At 39.0% G+C, this 17,731-nt stretch overlaps 1 protein-coding gene across 3 annotated transcripts in view; it reads left to right on the top strand.

Moving 5' to 3' along the window:
* Window positions 1–17,374, top strand: part of RNGTT (RNA guanylyltransferase and 5'-phosphatase) — a 183,455-nt gene extending 166,081 nt beyond the window's left edge. For 2 of the 3 annotated variants that reach the window (XM_085217657.1, XM_085217655.1), the window contains 2 exons: window positions 14,028–14,151; window positions 14,615–17,374. In XM_085217657.1, the coding sequence (XP_085073783.1) occupies window positions 14,028–14,151; window positions 14,615–14,778 (288 nt within the window). In that variant the 3' untranslated portion in view covers window positions 14,779–17,374. Of the gene's footprint in view, window positions 1–14,027; window positions 14,152–14,260; window positions 14,588–14,614 lie in introns of those variants that run through there. The other variant, XM_085217658.1, reaches the window with a different exon arrangement.
* Window positions 17,375–17,731: the final 357 nt, after the last annotated feature.

The following is a 17,731-nucleotide window of genomic DNA, read 5'->3' on the forward strand; positions in this document are numbered from 1 at the left end:
TGTGGAGAAAATAGCACGTTATATCTTTGGGAAAAATAATGTAGAAGTGTTTGAAAGAGAAAGATCAAAGATGTGGCAGTACTGTTAGAGCCATTGTGTGGATGCTCTGTTTGTACTGCCAAGGACTTATAGATGTTTTCATTTATGGGTGAGGAAACTGGAAATATGCAATATTGCTTTGTATTTTTTTATGTTACAACTTCCCTGAGTTACTGTTTAATTGGCGCATTGAAAAATTTCTGCCAGTGACTTTACAACTGAATCCTATAATGAAATGTCACTTCTTTTCAGAAAAATTTTACTTTCTCTTGATTAGTTGAAATATTAAATTTGCTTCTGTAAGTGAATCTATTGATTTTTAGCTTAATGTGTTATAATAAAAAATACTCAAGTATGTTCTCAGTTGATAGATTCATGGGATGCTGTGCTGGTTTCTGTGCAGGCACTGGTGATGGATTTTTATTTGTTCCTCATGCATGAAGCAGGGAAGCCAGCAATGGTACAGAAGGGAAATAAATACCTTGGTTCTGCTGGGGGGCAGTGCTTGCTGTTAAGATCTCCGCAGGTGTTTTGTGCTGGGCCATCCAAGTCCCAGTGGGAGGGCACGAGCCTATAACAAAATGGCACTGAAAGACCCCTGGGCCCAAGCCCAAGCACCATGGGGTGGTTACATCAATCATGGCTTGCTCTGCCTTGGGTGCTGCTACGTGTTAATGCGGCATTGCATGAGGAATAAGGTGCTCAATTAGTGTCACATGTTAACCTGTCTGATTGTAATTTAATGGTAATACAGGCAAGTGCAGCTCAGCTTCTGCTTCGTTTCATTAGTGGGTCATGGTTAGCCATGCTTGGTTGCTGACTGCTGTAGCAGCGCATTACCTTAGGTGATACCATTTCTTTCATATAAACAAAAGAAACCTGTGTGGGATGTGGAGGAAAGGCTAGCCTCTGTAGCAGAAGCAGTGTGCAGGAATATGTAAAAGCAAAACCAGGGACAAGAACGTTTTGTTTCTTTTACACAGTATTCAAGATCCTGCCTGCTGTATTTTTCTACATCGTTACATTCTCTTTCCATTGGTTACGCTTGATTGTCATTAATGCATAGAAAGAGGTTTCAACGTAGCTGAACTTCGACAGAGGAAAACAAAGGATATCTCTGAATTATTTAAAAGGACATTTATAGATCAGCGAGTCAGAGGTTTCGGATTCAGATCACTGAAGTTAACACTAAAGCAAAGAGACTCTGAGTAAAAGCTTAATTACTAGCTTGTTAATGTTTCATGCAGTGCTTTGAGGAAAAAGTCTGTAATTTGTCATTACTGTTGGTAGTTATAGCAGGAAACTACAAAACAAGGCTTTCACTTTCATTTCGGGGTTTCCCCAGTGTGTCCTCTGGTCTGACAAATCAACTCCTTTTTATTTTGGGCTTTTCAACTGCAGAGTTATGGATGTAAAGCTCTTTTATCTGAAGAAAACTGATCAAGTTAAATGAATGTAGAAAAACACACTTTGAGATGATCAGGCAAAAGGTTACGTAGTTGCAGTGCTGTAACTTGGGGGTTTTTTTTGTTTGTTTTTTCTTTCTCTCTTACCTCTTTCCAGCACTTTCTGTTCTCATAGAGAACACATAGGAATTTATTTTTTTATGAGTTTTTCCTGACTGGACTAGTAAATGATTGGTTGTGACACTGGCCATCTCTAAAATAGGTTTATGATGTTACTTGTAATGCTGTTACATCATATGAGAAGCAAATCAAATTTTTTAAGCTGTATTTTTTACAGAACTAAATCTGTTTCAGTCTTGAGTCTGAGGTGGATGAGAATGGCCACTCAAACAAAATTTCAGCCCAGATTCTAATTTCTCTGACTTCTGGAGGGTTTAAGACTCAGCCCACGCAGAAGTCTTTGCAGACCAGAGGTTTCTGAGCAGATTTTTTATTTGGAAAGCTCATCTGGTTGGAAAACCCAAGCAACTTCTTTTGGATTTGCGTGCCTTAGCGAGCTCCTGCAGGTGAACTGGATGAAGTTAAAGTTGGTGAGCAAAACCATGACAAGCATGCTCATTACAGAGGATTTTTCCATATTTCTTGTCTTTCAGAGTTACGGGAGAATCAACTTTCAAATGTGAATTTTGTCAGCATTTGCCACTCAAAATTGTAATCTTGTTTAGGTGATCTTAAAACTCAAAAAACAGCAACAAAACCCACATCCTAATTTGTCTAGCAGTGCTGCCACCCAAACAGAAAATTCAGAGTTTTCTCTTTTACCACATCGGATAAAATCCTCTGAAGCCAATTGAGACTCTCCCAAGGCCGTGAATATTGCGTGCCCCTGTGCCCTTCTCCATCTCATGATGACTGCAGCCTGTCGCCCTCCCCACATCCATCATTATGGTGTCCTGGGAAATCTGGCTTCTGAAATCTGCAGATTCATTAATAAGAAGTGCAAAAGAGTGGCTTGCAGTGAACGGTAAAGCAGGAAGAACCCCTCAGTTGCCTCATTTACCAAGAAATTTGTGCCATTGATAGATTAGCCCTTGCTTACCTTTCTTTTAGAGCACTGACCTCATCAGCTGGCAGGCACTATCAAACCATTTGCTGTGTCTCAGCCACCATTCACTTCCCTAACTAGCCCCTTCCATTCTGTAATCCCACGATGATCAAGAGGACCTTCCTGCTTAAATTTGAGATAATAAGCCAGATTATACTGAACATCTTTAATTGCTTTTGAAGAAGAAGGAAAAAGCGTTCCATGATTTCAGCCTCAAAGCCAGTTAGGCTTTGAAGTTTAAGGTAGACTATTCTAGAAAGGAGGGAGTTCAAACCACCTCAGCACTATAAAGGCAGTCAAGAAGTGTGTTGGGGCAGCAGAGGACTCAGGCTACAGCATCTGCTTTGATCAAAGCTAATTTTTGAAAGTCTGCATTAAGTCTGCAGCCATTCATCTGTTTATGTTGTGATGCAGTATCAGTAATGAACAAAGCTAAAAGCTTATTTTCCTTCTAATTGAAATCTCAGGTGAAAAACACAATGAAAAATCCCTTTCACAGTTTTTTTTTTTTTCCCCCACCAAATCTTTGCTTTATTATTTGGATTTAAAGTACTGCCGATAGATATTTCTATTTTTACTGTTTGACTCTTTTTTGCTTTTTGGTTTTTATTATCGCAGTGTTTCATTAAGGCATTTATCAGCTCCCTCACTTAAGAAGTTCTAGCAGTCATCTAAAATTTACCTTGTGTCGTTAGCTACAAAAATGAAGGTTGAGTTGGCAGAGTTACAAACTCCATGCTTGCTGATTGGGGTAACCCTACCCCCACAAAATGGCACGATTTTAAAAAATGGCTTTAGCTTGACTGTTTTTGTCATCCTATAATTGAAAATACAAAGTTCATGCTTTCTTTCAGACACATGCAGAAACTGAGAACTTTCTTCTCAGAAAGTATATAATAAAATGTACTTCGTCTGTAAGAGTCTGATCTCAAGATCTGGCACTCTTGCAGATGCTCTATATTACATTAACTATATTAAAGCTCCAATGAGCAAGACTGAGCTATAGTCTTTGGCTTGACCCTCTGCTTCTTAGGAGACTTGGTTGATGACAAGCTGTTCAGACTAGTGAAGTGGATGGGGATTGTCTGAATTTTTATTTCCTGAAGACTACTCTTAAGCCTCCGTATATTCTAGCACCATATCTGCAAACAATTAGAAATCTATGAAATAAAGAGATTGACTAATTTTTGTAAATATTTCCTGGGCAAAACTAGAGCACATTAAATAGAGGAGATTAAAAGTAAGTTTACTTCATTCTGGTCGTAGTTCATGGGCACGTTCTCCATTCTCTCTGTACCATCTCAACATTTTCAAGTATTAATAAGATTTCTAGATGTTAAAAACATTTATAAATTTATAATCTTGCACCCTTCCCCCCACCTTTCTAATAATGCTTTCACAGTATCTTTAATAATTTACATATCACTTAGATGCCAGTATCTGATAATGTCAGTATGCCCGATTCAGTTTCCAGTGTTGTATGTGTCTGCACGTGACAACTGTAGTGAGAATATAAATTAAAGTTTCAGTTATGTCTTTTTTTATGTTATTATTCACTAATGTTCTGAGGCAAAGACATTTGAAACATGAGGAAAGCAGATCTGCTAACAAACCAGCTTGGGCTTTGTTAGGCTGTGGATAGACACATGAATATATTACATATGATTATCATAAAATTATGGCCTGGAAATTGAACAGTCATGCTGCTGCATTTTAGACAGTACATTTATAATAAGCTGTAATAAAGTAAACTCTTTGAATGGATATAAGAATAGACATTTCTTGACAATCACAAATGTATGCTCAATTGGTGCTTTTGAGGCTCAATTTAACAAAGCAAACAGATTTCCTTGTAGTGTTAACGCAGTTGTTCTCAGTGGTGAATTTTGGTTTACGAAGGAGAAAAAAAATCTTTAAGCATTTGAAACTGTTGATGTTTGGGAGCTAAATGGAAGAAAAGCATGTGGTTCGTAATGGCTGTCTTTTGAAAGCTCCATGTTGTTAAAAGTGGATTTGAAAGATTCACTTGCAATTACTTGCTACCTTGGGTTCTAGTTTCAATTTCTTTTGGTTTATTCTGATATCATTTGGCATTTTTCAGAAAAGGCAGAAGAAATACCATTTCTAAGAATGTTTCAGAACCCAGATAAGCAATGACTAGAATTAGGTCTAGGGCCAGATCCTGATAATGCTGGCATGAATTAATTGAGCTTACGAAGCTGCTCAGAGATACATAACTTATAAGGGTAAGTTTGTAGAGCCTGGGTGCAAATGAATAGCAAAAGATGCTATCTGACTCAGAAAAGTACTTTTTCTGCCGATGGCACAGGCTGATTGGAAGCTTCTGATAGCACAACTGTGGGGCTTCTCTGTGCAGACCCATCCACGGGGGGTACAGCAACAAACCATGGAGCTCCTTATAGAGGGAGATGTGCAGATAGAATGAGATAAAAATCAGCTCCTGCAGTAGTTAACAACTTGGATACCAAGAAAAGATGAAAAACAGTCATACAAGAAAGTATGCTGTAAAATCTAAGTATGATAAACACAAACATTTGCTAAGAGAGCTGTGATTAGAGTCCAACATGCAGAAGAGAAAAATGTCAGAATAAACTTCTTCATCCTGACACTGCCACCTCGGTTCTCTGTCTTATTCTGAAGTACAGAAATAATGTTCCAAAGACTGTATGACAGTGAAAACATAGCTTTGCCTCTGGAAGATATGTTATGGGTTTTTTAATAATAAATTATTAAAGCAATCTCAGCTGCCCTTGCGTTGCAGGATTTCTTGGTAGCATGACTGTAAGTACCTGAGGGATAATTACAATAAGGTTTAGAGTACCAAATGGGGGGTAAATGCTTTCCCTGGTGTGTGACTGCAAACCATCTCTCTCAGTTTCCCCATTTGCAAGCTGAGAATAGTAAGCATTATGAAATTAATTATTTATGAATGAGGTAAGTGTTGTTTTCAAAGTATATTCTTTATGATCGGTGTGTAACTCGTATCTGGATTTTTGTTTCTTAGCATGCAGAGCTCGTCGCTTGGAGCAGTCTCCTTTTTGCAAAATCAGTTTGTGTGTGTAAAACACAAATCAAGGCTAAGGCTGGTGTTCACAAATTAGCTGACATCAAGCAGGAATAGAGTCCTCAAAATATTCCAGGCTGTGGGTGAAGTATTTCCTTCTGGAATCATTGCTGCATGACAATTACAGCTTTTCAATCAACTCACACATACATGTGCTGGTTTAGCCAACTGTGTCTTCTCTTATCATCCTTGTGGGGTAGCTTTTTTCAGAAACATCGAGAGGATTCCTTATCTTTCGATGTTTTTTGGTTGTTTTTTTTTCTTTTTTTTTTTTTTTTTTCTGTGAACATGCTCTACAATTCTGTGATTTGCTGGGGTATTTTATACCTCTTTGTGTGCAACTGCCTGTTTTTCTTAGATACTTAGGCAAATGTCCCCTAGTTTCAGCATTGATGATGGGTTGATGGTTTATTATTATTATTCCTGGTACACCGTATCCAAGCTGGCTGTCTCTGGCCTCCATGAAGTTCTTCCAAGTGCTTGTGATGGAGCATTCTTTTTACTTCTTTCTCCAAATTCATGAGCTGTAGAGCAGGTAAGGAAAGTATGCATCCTCTGGGAGTATGTTCACATTGAGGTTTTTCTTGAGAGCTCCACTACTGCTTTCACGCTGCCTGGGTGTTCACCACAGTTCCCCAGTCCCCTAGAGGTTTTCCTCTTCTGTCAGTGCAGACTTCCACTTGCTGCTTTAATAACTTCCATAACTGTAGTTATGGACTCATCACAGTGGAGGTATGCCAAGTTCATGAGTCTTTAGAACAGAATTCTTCTGTTTCTCAGTTTCTACAGAAGGCATACAGACACATCTATTTTTCTTTAATGCAGAAACCTCTGCTGATGAGGGTGCTAGAGCAAGGGCTATTGGCTATTTATCTGGAAAGCCTGCTATTTATTACTTTATTTCATTTAACTCTTCAGCACCTGCGGACACTCGGATCACTGCTTCCCATTCATGGCAATAATTAAAAGAAAATAGGTTTCTGAAAGCTTTAAAGTTCCCTCAGGACTTAGGTGGAGGAAGGTCAGCAGCTCTGAGAGATTCCTGAGTTATAGTGCCTGAATCTGCAGACAGCTTATAGGTTTGCTATGGCTGACCAGGTTTTCCCATTGAGTTAAATGGAAAGTATAGAAAAAGGTCCACATCTTGAAGTATGTATCATTGAGAAGCAAAACATTTGTGCAAACGTACTCCGACATCATGGTCTTAGCAGCTACAAGGCAGGTCTGCTTTGTTGTAGTACCCATATTTCTCTGAGAGTCCCAAACAATGCTCATTGGTGACCTACAGATAATTCAGATGGTGTTAGAGGGTCAGGTGTACAGGAGACCTTCCAGGATGCATTAAGAAATCTATTGCCAGCTGGCACAGAAATCATTAAGCTTGTAATATCTCTAATAAGAGGAAGTTTTCTTATTCCTCATGTTTCCATCAATCAGTTGCCAGGAAAACCCCAGGCTCCAACCCGTTTTTATGTGGCAGATAATGGTATCTGTGTTTGAAATTACATACAGTATTTTCCCAAATAATCTCTTACATATTAAGAGAAAGGAGTAAATCATAAACTGAGTACCAGACATTGGAAGCCAGTAAGAAATAAATTCTACAACTCAGTAAAGCCACGCTCTTGTGATTTTTGAATGAATTTTCTCTTTGGTGCATTTCTTGATTTTCCAGCACTTGATGTTGGCGGTGTGATTTAACGTGGTGTGAACAACAACATTAAATTTTTTATATTTCTTAATGTTCCTTTCCAGGAATGAGATTTCAAAACTGGAGCATTTCCATTCCCTTTGTACACAAGAAACAGTCTAGGTACACTTTGAAGACTTCTTTAATATTAAATAAATACATCAACTGCATTGTGTTTACCCAAGCTGATAACCATTTGTTGGGTAGTATATTACTTAAACATACTGATTGTATGTCCTTTTAATTTAGCAAAAGAATTGAGTTAGCAGTGCTGTTGTTTTACTTTTGACGCATCTATGGTTTTGATAAAATAATCTCTTGAATCATATTAAGAAATGGATATTAAATTATGTTATGAAGTCTGTTCTGGCATGAACAAAAATGAGGCGGCTTACTTAACTGATGAATTTCTGCCAGTTGACAGTGCTAATATTGTTGTGTACATTAATGGTATGAACAGGAGCTTAGTTATCATCTCTGGTATTTTTATAATTCTTAGAGAGTGCTTAATTTAACTGTGGAGAACGTGAGAAACTTCACACGAAAGGAGAAAAAAGTTCTTTAGAAGCATCTGAACAAGCTGTCCAAGCATTAGTCTTCAGCTTTCAAAAATGCCTCATTTTGGGTTTGGCTTTTAGTTACAGGGTCAGAAGCTCTTCATTTTGTTACTGTTGGCTTCTCTCTCTCTTTCTTATTCTGTCTCATCCTTTTTCTTCAAGGTGTCATGACCTGTCTTCATTTCATCCAGTGACCATGTAATTGTTCCTTTTGTTCACTGAGTGTTGTCATTGCTTCTTCCTTGCCTTCAGATGATGCTCCCACTGCGATGGAGTCACAGGAACCATGGACTAGTTAATTGTGTTGTCTAGGTCATTCCACATTACTTGACAAGTTTAGAAACAATGTCTGCAATACTACACCAGGCAGTTATAGCTCTTGAGAGTAAAGCAGAAGTCAGAATTTCAGACATGCTATTCTGCTAGCAAGGTTTTATTTCCTAAGCTGTAATCTCTGGCTGGATGTCTCCCAATACCTTCAGGACAGTGAAGCTTGTGAATCTCATGTTCTTGGACAGTTGTTAGAAAAATGTGGTATAGCATTTGCAGAATGGCTTCTTAGAGAAGGGTGGTCTCCAGTTGTCCTGCAGCAGAAAGCCAGGATGGGAAGCAACCCAGGAGCTTCTCCCTTGTGTACATAAAGCCAACATTGGGATATGCTTCTTTGGCTTGTTTGTTGGCTTCAGCTCGGAGAATGGATCCTAATGGAGAAAAGTTAGTTATCAGGGAGGAAGAATTACTCTCTGGACCTTATTTGCAACTCTGAACTTCTTTTGAAACAGACAGATGGTATATTTGAGCATAATTGAAAAAGATTGCCTCCGTTGCACATGTAGCTCTTCAGAAAAGAGAAAGAAAGAAAGAAAGAAAGAAAGAAAGAAAGAAAGAAAGAAAGAAAGAAAGAAAGAAAGAAAGAAAGAAAGAAAGAAAGAAAGAAAGAAAGAAAGAAAGAAAGAAAGAAAGAGCAGATTCAATAGAATACATGTAGGATCTGTTTTGCTATGTATGTTCTAATTCCTTATTTAATTTTCTGTTTAGAAATAAAGTTCTTTTTAATTTCTTAGTATTTCAATTGCTTTTTCTCACTTATTCTCTTGTGAAAGTTAACATTTTCTGTTTGTACTGTTATGATCTTTTCTTCTGGGATCTCACAAACAGGCTGATAATTTTGCATGTGGAATAAGCAATAGAAATAGGTGCATCAAATAACAATTTTCTTTCTATAAATGTTTGGTAATAGAGGGGAAAGTGCAACAAAAAGGCATTTAAAGAGAGAAAAGATTGGAAATAGAATATGTTCACATTTTGCTTACAAACATCTTTTAAGTGGACAATTTACTGAGATGAAATCATTTCAATTGCTTCATAAAAAACATGTATATAGAAACAAGCCTTCTTTCAGTCAAGTTTCCATTTATCTAGAAACTGATCTTTTTTTCTTTCCAAAGAACTCGAATGTGAGGAAAGTGGATGAATTTATAAAGATTACCCATTGTTAATACAGTTTCTGTAATATTAACTGTCTCAAATTCTCACTGATAACCGTTATGTAATGTAGCAGCTTGCCCAGGAAATTTATGCTCCTTAGGAAATAAGGATAATGAAACTGAGCATAGAATCATAGAATTGCTCAGGTTGGAAAAGACCTTAAAGATCATCAAGTCTAACCACAACCCTCCGCTAAATCATGTCCCTGAGCACCACATCCAAATGGTTTCTGAACACATCCAAGGATGGTGACTCAACCACCTCCCTGGGGAGCCTATTCCTTTCTGTAAAGAAGTTTTTCCTGATATCCAACCTAAACTTAGCCTGGTGCAACTTGACGCCATTTCCCCTCATCCTGTCACCAGTGAGAGGAGACCAACCCCGCTCTCTCTTAAGCACCTTCCAGATATTGGAAGAGAGCAGTAAGGTCTCCCCTCAGCCTCCTTTTGCCCAGACTAAACAGCCCCAGTTCCTTCAGTCTCTCCTCATAAGGCATATTCTCCAAGCCCTTCACAAGCCTTGTTGCCCTTCTTTGGATCTGCTCCAGTGTCCTTTCTGTACTGAGGTGCCCAAAACGAGCACAGTACTCGAGGTGAGCCCTCATCAGTGCCAAGTACAGGGACAGGATTATTTTACTTCCCTAGTCCTGCTCACCACATCATTCCTGATACAGGCCAGGATGCCATTGGCCTTCTTGACCACCTGGGCACACTGCTGGCTCATATTCAGCTGACAGTCCATCAGTACATCAAGGTCCTTTCCGTCAGGCAGCTTTCCAGCCACTCCTCCCCTGGAGGGTTGCCTGGGGTTGTTGAGAACAAAAGGCAGGACCGGGTGCTTGGCCCTGTTGGAGCTCATACAGTTAACCTTGGCTCATCGATCCAGTCTGTCCAGGTCCCTCTGTAGTGCCTTTCCCCCCTCAAGCAGATCAACACTCCCTCCCAACTTGGTATCCTCTGCAAACGTACTGAGAGTGCACTCAATCCCTCATCAGGATTGTTAATAAAGATGTTAAATAGAAGCAGATGTATGAGTGCAGTTTTAAAAGAAAATGCACACGTGTTAATTAAAAGAAAGACTGGCTCAGCAGGTTAAATTATGGCTCAATCTGATCAACAAATGCCGTGTGGAGATGCACAGGAAAACCTCGGCTATTGGTAACATCGTAACAAATGCTGCCATTTTTACAGGACTAGAGTTAGCTATTTTCACTGTAAATGATTTTTTCCTCTTTTTCAGCTGGATATATTGTTTTTTTTCACATCTTGCCCTAAGTTAATATAAAATGTGGCTGCATATAAAAATGGTGCTGTGATTCATCTCAAAATGGTTTCGTTAGTCTGCTCAGCGAGGTGATTTAATATGTTAGACATTTCACTTTTTAAATATATTTTGATTTTTTTCTGAAAATAGGGAATGGAGGGAGACTAGGGGGAAAAAACAAAATTTTTCATACTCAAACGGTGGAAATGATGGTGGCGGTGGGAAACCTTTCTTGGCAGGGAGTGGCAGATAGCTGAAGGATGGTCTGTGTTGTATCTAGCCTAACTTGCAGAGCTGTTAGGCTAGATTCACTGCTAGATTTTCAGAAAATCTAGCAGAGGGGTAGTGAATCACCATCCAAGAGGAAGCTAATCTGTATTTTTGGCAAGTAATTTCTGTTGGGCAAGCAGGCTGGTTCCAGCTAACCAGAGTAAATGCAAGCAGGAGCAGCAAGTATTCTGCTCCTCTGGGGAGGAAGGCAATCCATGTTTAAGCTAGTGACTGTCCCTTCCATGATACATTTGTGGCCCTGACCAGAAATACTGTCCTGATGCACCTCGACTTCGTCAGCCTCATATCCTACACTGGTCTTCTGAGGTTCTGATTCTGACTGGCTGTCTGAAAACAGGTTAGGGAAATAAGTATTTTAGGGAGACTCCACAGAGCCCTTATGGTTTCTGTCTTGAAATTTCCATCCTGAAATCACTGGATGCTTATTCAAGTGCATTTTATCGACAATATGGCAGAAGCATGGGCGTGGCACCAAGAGTATCACTGCTGATGAGGATGAGAATTTTGACTAAGAACTGCCATCCTTCCTGAGATGCTTCTCCCGTTTCTGTGAAGCTGGAGGAAGTGCCTTCCAGGAAGAGAAATGATTGTGCATTATTTAGTTGCTCCTACAGGCTGTATTACTTATGGGGAAAAAGAGCTGAGCCTACGCAAAGGAAGAACTGAGAAGACACCGTTCTGAACAGCTCAGAATTCCCAAAGAGAAGGAAATTCAAGACAGTTCCATTTTAAAGCTAAAATACCAGAAAGTAGCATCTAGATGATAGTAGATGTAGAGTGTGAATTTTAGATACAAGGATCATTGTGCGCTTATTTAGTCCAGTGCATAAAAAGTAATATGTAGGAGTCTACTAAGATACAATAGTTGAATTTAGTAGAAAAGTATTTTTAATGCTGAAAAATGTGCTATGCTCAGAATACTTGCAGTCTTGATCAAATGTCTGGAGTTTGCTGAAATGTAACTTAGATGTACTTCTACAAGACTGAGAATGCTTAAAATACAGGGATCAATATGTGCTGTATTTCTTTCTTTGTAAAATAATGACTACAGCTTGCAATTGTTAAAGACTATGATCACCATATTCAAGTCAGTGCTTTGGCAGGTGTTCATATTTTGTAGAAAGATCTGTCTTCTAGATCGCTAATGAATGACCAAGCAAATATCTAGATAGTTAATAATACTGCTTAATTGCTACAGTAAAATAGAGCTGCCATCTAATTTATTGCTATTCTAAGCATCCAAACACTAGAAGTATGATAAACCATGAGAAAGTCAAAGAGATTGTTATTTAGTTGAAGTCATTGCCTGCAGTTTTGCGTATTTCTCTCCCTGACAGGTGATCCTTCTAACATTTTCCTGCTTTGGCAGAAAATCAGTTGCATGGCCATACCCCCCACTGTCCCCGTTGCCACTGGGCAGCTATTTTCAAAGTAATATACCTTCCCAAGTTACCATGCAGCCAAGTGTATATATACAGAGTGTGCTAGAAAAGAATGGTGTGTTTTCCTGAATATGGAACAGGAGTATGTCCTGTGAGCGTGTATCAGTCAAATGTCTGGACTGCACATGACTTTTCACTATGGGTGTGAAGAACTAAGGTGCTGTGCAGAGAGTGCTACAAAGACTGGCAGTCTGGATCATTGGGTAACTTTATCCAGGTGATCATCAGCAAGTTTCACTTAAGGAATAAATGGTTTTAGAAGAAAGCTCTTTACAGGTGATGGAATGAAGAAACTAATAATGCATGATTTGAAAACCTAGCTCTGCAAATCCTATAATGTAAAAGGCCTCAGCTGTAAGCAGGTTTAACAAAATTGTCTTTTGTGTGATTTTTACTTGACAAGTAAAATCCCAGAGCTTTCTGTCCAGGACTGAACAGAAATACTCAGAGTAAATGCCAAGCAAAATGTTATGGTTCTGCTTATCAAATTAAGGACAAGACCTGTACTGTGCAGTGTAGGAGGACTCAGTCCATGCAAAGGACCTTTCATTAATTAATTGCCTTTATCTGAAAATTAATGGAAAATAGGTTCATGGACTGTTCTACTGCATGTGCTATTAAGCTGCCTGCAGACAATTACAGCCTTTTTCAAACCTGCATCCTCGACAGTAGTAAATCCCCATGTCACTGCAAGTAGACCACAGAGGTGAGGAACTATGCTAATGAATTGAAATAACCACTGCACTTAAGTGGAGATGCAGAATCCAAAGTGTTGTGTTACTCCCTATAGCTTTCAATTGGTAAACTCCAGCAAACTAAGTGCAGCTAGCAGTTGAATACAGCTCTATACTTATGAAGAGGCTCTTTGGAACAAAGTGAAATATATGGGTAAAGTTGTTAAAGCATTAGATAAGGTTCTCTAGTTACCATGGTTACTTGAAATTTTTTGCATTGTGTCATAGATTAGAATGCATAGGATGAAGTAGTCAAAACAAATAGGAAGGCCAGCGCATGTAAACTACATTTCCAGATCACACAGCATTGCTAAATAGAAAGACAAAGAGCTCAGAGTGTTGATTACTGCCAATTCTAAGAATCAATGCAATGAGGCCTGAAAGATAGTCAGAGCCTATATGATTTGAAGTCGTGCAGTATTTTGGAATTAAGATTTTAATTTTTAAATACAAATGAAGATAAAAGAAAAATCCTTAGTAAAGTTAAGAGTAGAATGATTTTCCACAAGCTTTTCCTCGTATTGAAATCTGACATTTGGCTTTGAGATGTTCAATGAAGAAGACTGACAAAACATGGATAATACATGTTGTGCACTTCAGCTGGCAGTAGTGCTTTCACTGGAAGCAGTTTATTCCCATAGAAACCTATTTGCATTTGGGCCAGAACTGACTTTTTTTTGCCTCTGTTAGAGCTGCTGATGTTTTATTATAATATAATCGCTGTATATTGACAGCAGATTTGAAGAGTGTTTTTAAAATGTTGAGTAGCCGAGTCTATGTGTAACAGAGGTGGAGTCTACAGTTTTTCTGTGTAAGATGGAGGCATGTTACTAAAAAATAAAGGACAGAAGTGAAATACATGTTTATCCTCAACTGTTGTTTTATTGTGGGTTTTTTTTTGTTTGTTTGTTTTGTTTTTTTAAACAGGTGACAAAAGAACTGAAACAGTATGACAACAAAATCATAGAGTGCAAGTTTGAGAACAACAGCTGGGTCTTCATGAGACAGAGAATAGACAAAAGCTTTCCAAATGCCTACAGCACTGCCATGGGTGAGTGGAATAATACACTTCAAAACATTCTCAGGCTCAAATTTTGATTTCTTAATTCTGTTCTAGTTTAAGGAGGAAAGGTGTCCTGGACTTTCCTTTTCTGTTTCAGGTACCCATAGAAGCCTTTCTTGTTCTTCTTGTCATCCAGTGCCAAGTTTAGTTCAAGCTGGGGCTTGGCTTTCTTGACCCTATCCAGCAGCAATATGCACATGTACACAGACACATACACATGCCCGTTTTTGTTTAAAAAAGGATGGATGCCCACTGTGACAGCAGTGCTTTGCTGTCTGGGGCACAGCCTGACTCCTGACAGAGCAGGCTTGTGCAAGTCGGTGTTTATGTGGCTGACTACTCAAGCCAAATTCTGTTGTTTATTTTGAACAGAGGGGTTCAAAATATTGAAGTGCAATGAATACTGTGACAAATCAGTTTAGTAAATTCACAACGTGTTCTTTGTTCCCAGCTGTATGCAATAGCATCCAGAACCCCGTCACAAAGGAGATACTGTTTGAGTTCATTGACAGGTGTATGGCAGCTTCTCAGGGACAGACGCGGAAGCACCACCTCGACCCCGACACTGAACTGATGCCACCCCCGCCACCCAAAAGGCCCCGCACCATCACATAGGCCTCGGGCACAGTGGGTGGCATTTACGCTGCTGCAGAAGGTGAAGTGCAAGTGCGAGGGCTGGGAAAAGAAACACCTGAATTGCTGTAAATATCTAGGTGTGATTTCTTTGGTTTTGTTTTTCCAAATTCCACATCATGAATGGACATTGTTTCGTAACTGAGAAGTTCAACCTTACCTTCTGATATTTGAAGATGAAATTTCCAAAGGTATAGACAAGAACAGTACAGTGGAATCAAGGGAAAGCTGTCTTGTTTATATATGGATATCTTTTCACCTTTAATTTATAATGTCAGCAACCTGGAACTGTGAAAATACTGGAATGCTGTACTTTTTAGAAGCTGTGTTTAAAAAAAGAAAAAGTGTTGCTTTTTTCTTAATAATTATCATTATTCAACTGGTTGCGGTTTGTCACCCGTAGTATAATTTATCATAGTTTCCCTGCATTTCTGAGACTTGTGTTTAACAGCAAACAGCAATGTTGTTTCTGCGCTGTGTTGGCTGACAACTAAGCCTTCTTAGGCTACAATCCACTAATTTTAAAATTAGATGGGTTTTTGTTGTTGAAATATGAAAGAGGTGAATCCCTCTTGTAAATAGCATCCTTTTGAAAAGAAGTGTTTTGAGTGTTTTGTTGTTTTTTGGGTTTTTTTTGGTTTTTTTTTGCTGTTTGAACCTAACACACCAAATGTATAGTGGGCTGACTTTAGCTTCGCCTTGAAGTTCCTCTGTAGATAAGGAAATCATTAAAGCTTTAGTATTAAGGTCTCTGTTCCAAGACCATTTCTAGTACAGGGCTTAGTTCTCCACAGTAATACCATTGTAAATATTACTAAAAAGTACATTTTGCTGTGACATGCAAGAGTAATAATCAGTGCTAATAATGATGTCTCAGATCCAGACGCGCTATGGCGAAAGAAACGCCAGACAGCCCCTTCATGAAGGAGAAGGCAGTTCCATGTGAGAGACCCATGCCTTAGGGCAAGTATACTGTCTGGGATGGTTGCAGGGCAGAAATGAACCCTGCATGGTGTGGATGGGGTTGGCTGTCCTGTAACACTGTGTGAAGCCGCTGGCTGACTTCCCTTCATACGGCATGAAGGAGCCGTATTATCGGTAGCCAGTGGCTCTCCTGGCAGCTATCCATAACACTGATTGTGAGAAGCTGCGTTCTAGTTGTCTCATGGAGGAGCTGGTCTGAGCTGAAACCAAATGATCGCAGATTTTAAAGTTTACTGTGAATTTAACAAACAGGGATCTGATTGGTTGTTTCTGTAGTTCAGTGAGCGTGTCAGGACAAGTCATCCATTCATCCAGCAGCCTGATCTGTAAAGACTACTGCTTTGTTACAGCTAAAATACATTCAGTGGGTTTTAATCTTTGGAAGCAAAATTAACTCCTGCAGTTTATTTTTTTCCATAGGGAAACTTGAGGACTGTGCTTTATGGTGGCTTCTCTCACTGTTTCAATCCGCTGTGTAAATGCACATGGCATCGCTCAGATGGCATTCCTAGCATCTCTTTCTGGGATATTCTACACGTGTCTCAGAAAACCGAAGGAGATGCATAAACTACTTTTTTTACTGTGGTAAAACTAGAGGGGAAAAATGTGTTCATCAAAGCTCTGTACATAGTTTCTGCATATTGTCTGTAGAAAAGATACAATATCACCTATGCAAGGTTGCAAAATTATCTCCTAAGAAGAGCCTTATGAAGTTGATGTGAAAACCTATGCATCCTCTGCGCATCTTGCATTGAAACGCAGTTAAATATTTCTTCATGTAGTAAAAAGATTTCCCCCTCCATTAAACTCATCATTAAGATTGTCGTAACAAATTTTTTGTCACCAATCTTCATGGTTCTATGGCAATTCTAACTTATAAGATGATTGCAGCCTTTTAAATGAGTTATTGCATTTCATTCTTTTAAGGTTTGTCCAAGCTGTCTCCTTCTTTCTCCTTCCCAGCATTGACTTCTTGTATTTCGACAAGACCTATCTTCTGGTTTTCCTTTTACGTTAGACCTGCAGGAATCAAGCTGCAGCTCTCCTCCGTGTGCATTCCGCCAAGCTCGTGAATGTGCTGTGGCCCTTGTGTTTGGACTGTGTCTTTTTTTGCACTCCTCTTGAAATGGTTATTTTGAAAAAGCAGTGATGAGGAAGTTCAGAGCTCCACATTCATATTCGATTATAGAACTATCCTTGCACTACGACCTGTAGCATTTTAGAGAGGTCAATTTGCTTTGCTTTTTGGGAAGAGGAATCTACTGAGCAAGGGTTGAATGAAGAACCTGATGAAAACAAATGGAATTTCACTTGGATCAGTTGGGTTTCATGCTATGAGAAGTGCAGACTTCCTTTGACTGCTACTAGAAATTCAAGACTGAAGCAAAGAAGAGTCTGTTCCAGGAAAATAATAATAATTTTTTTAAAAAACTTAACTTGTCTATTCTTTGGTGTACAGCATGTTTCCATCCACTGTTTCGTCATTTGTTAAATATATAATTAAAACTTGGTTTCAGTGAAGTTTCCAAAAAATGTAAGTACATTCCTCTACAAACTGTATTAAGTATTTTAATAAAGTCAATGGTTTAAAATACTTGTGCTAAGGATGTGTTTACTTTTAATGCCTTGTGCTGTCTTAGTACCGGTTCAAGCACCAAAATACTGTGCTGTTATTACTCTTCAGTCCTCCAAGACAGTTCTTCACGTTTTTCAGAGCTCAGTGGCCCTTCTCTTAGGTAGGAGCCTCTCAAGCCAATGGTGGCCACAATCTGCTATGCCATTTGCTCTTCCTGCTGCTGGAACCAGAAGAAAACCAGAAGATGCATGAAGTACATACTTTATGACAAGCTAACATTATGTAGCTTCACCAAGTCAGTGTTAAGAATGCAACTGGATGAGAAGTTGTGCAAGAGGCAGCAGGATCAGTCTTCCCTGTTGTTTGTCACCAGCC

The sequence above is a fragment of the Meleagris gallopavo genome, chromosome 2 (assembly GCF_905368555.1).
Source record: "Meleagris gallopavo chromosome 2, MGAL_WU_HG_1.1, whole genome shotgun sequence".
Taxonomy (NCBI): domain Eukaryota; kingdom Metazoa; phylum Chordata; class Aves; order Galliformes; family Phasianidae; genus Meleagris; species Meleagris gallopavo.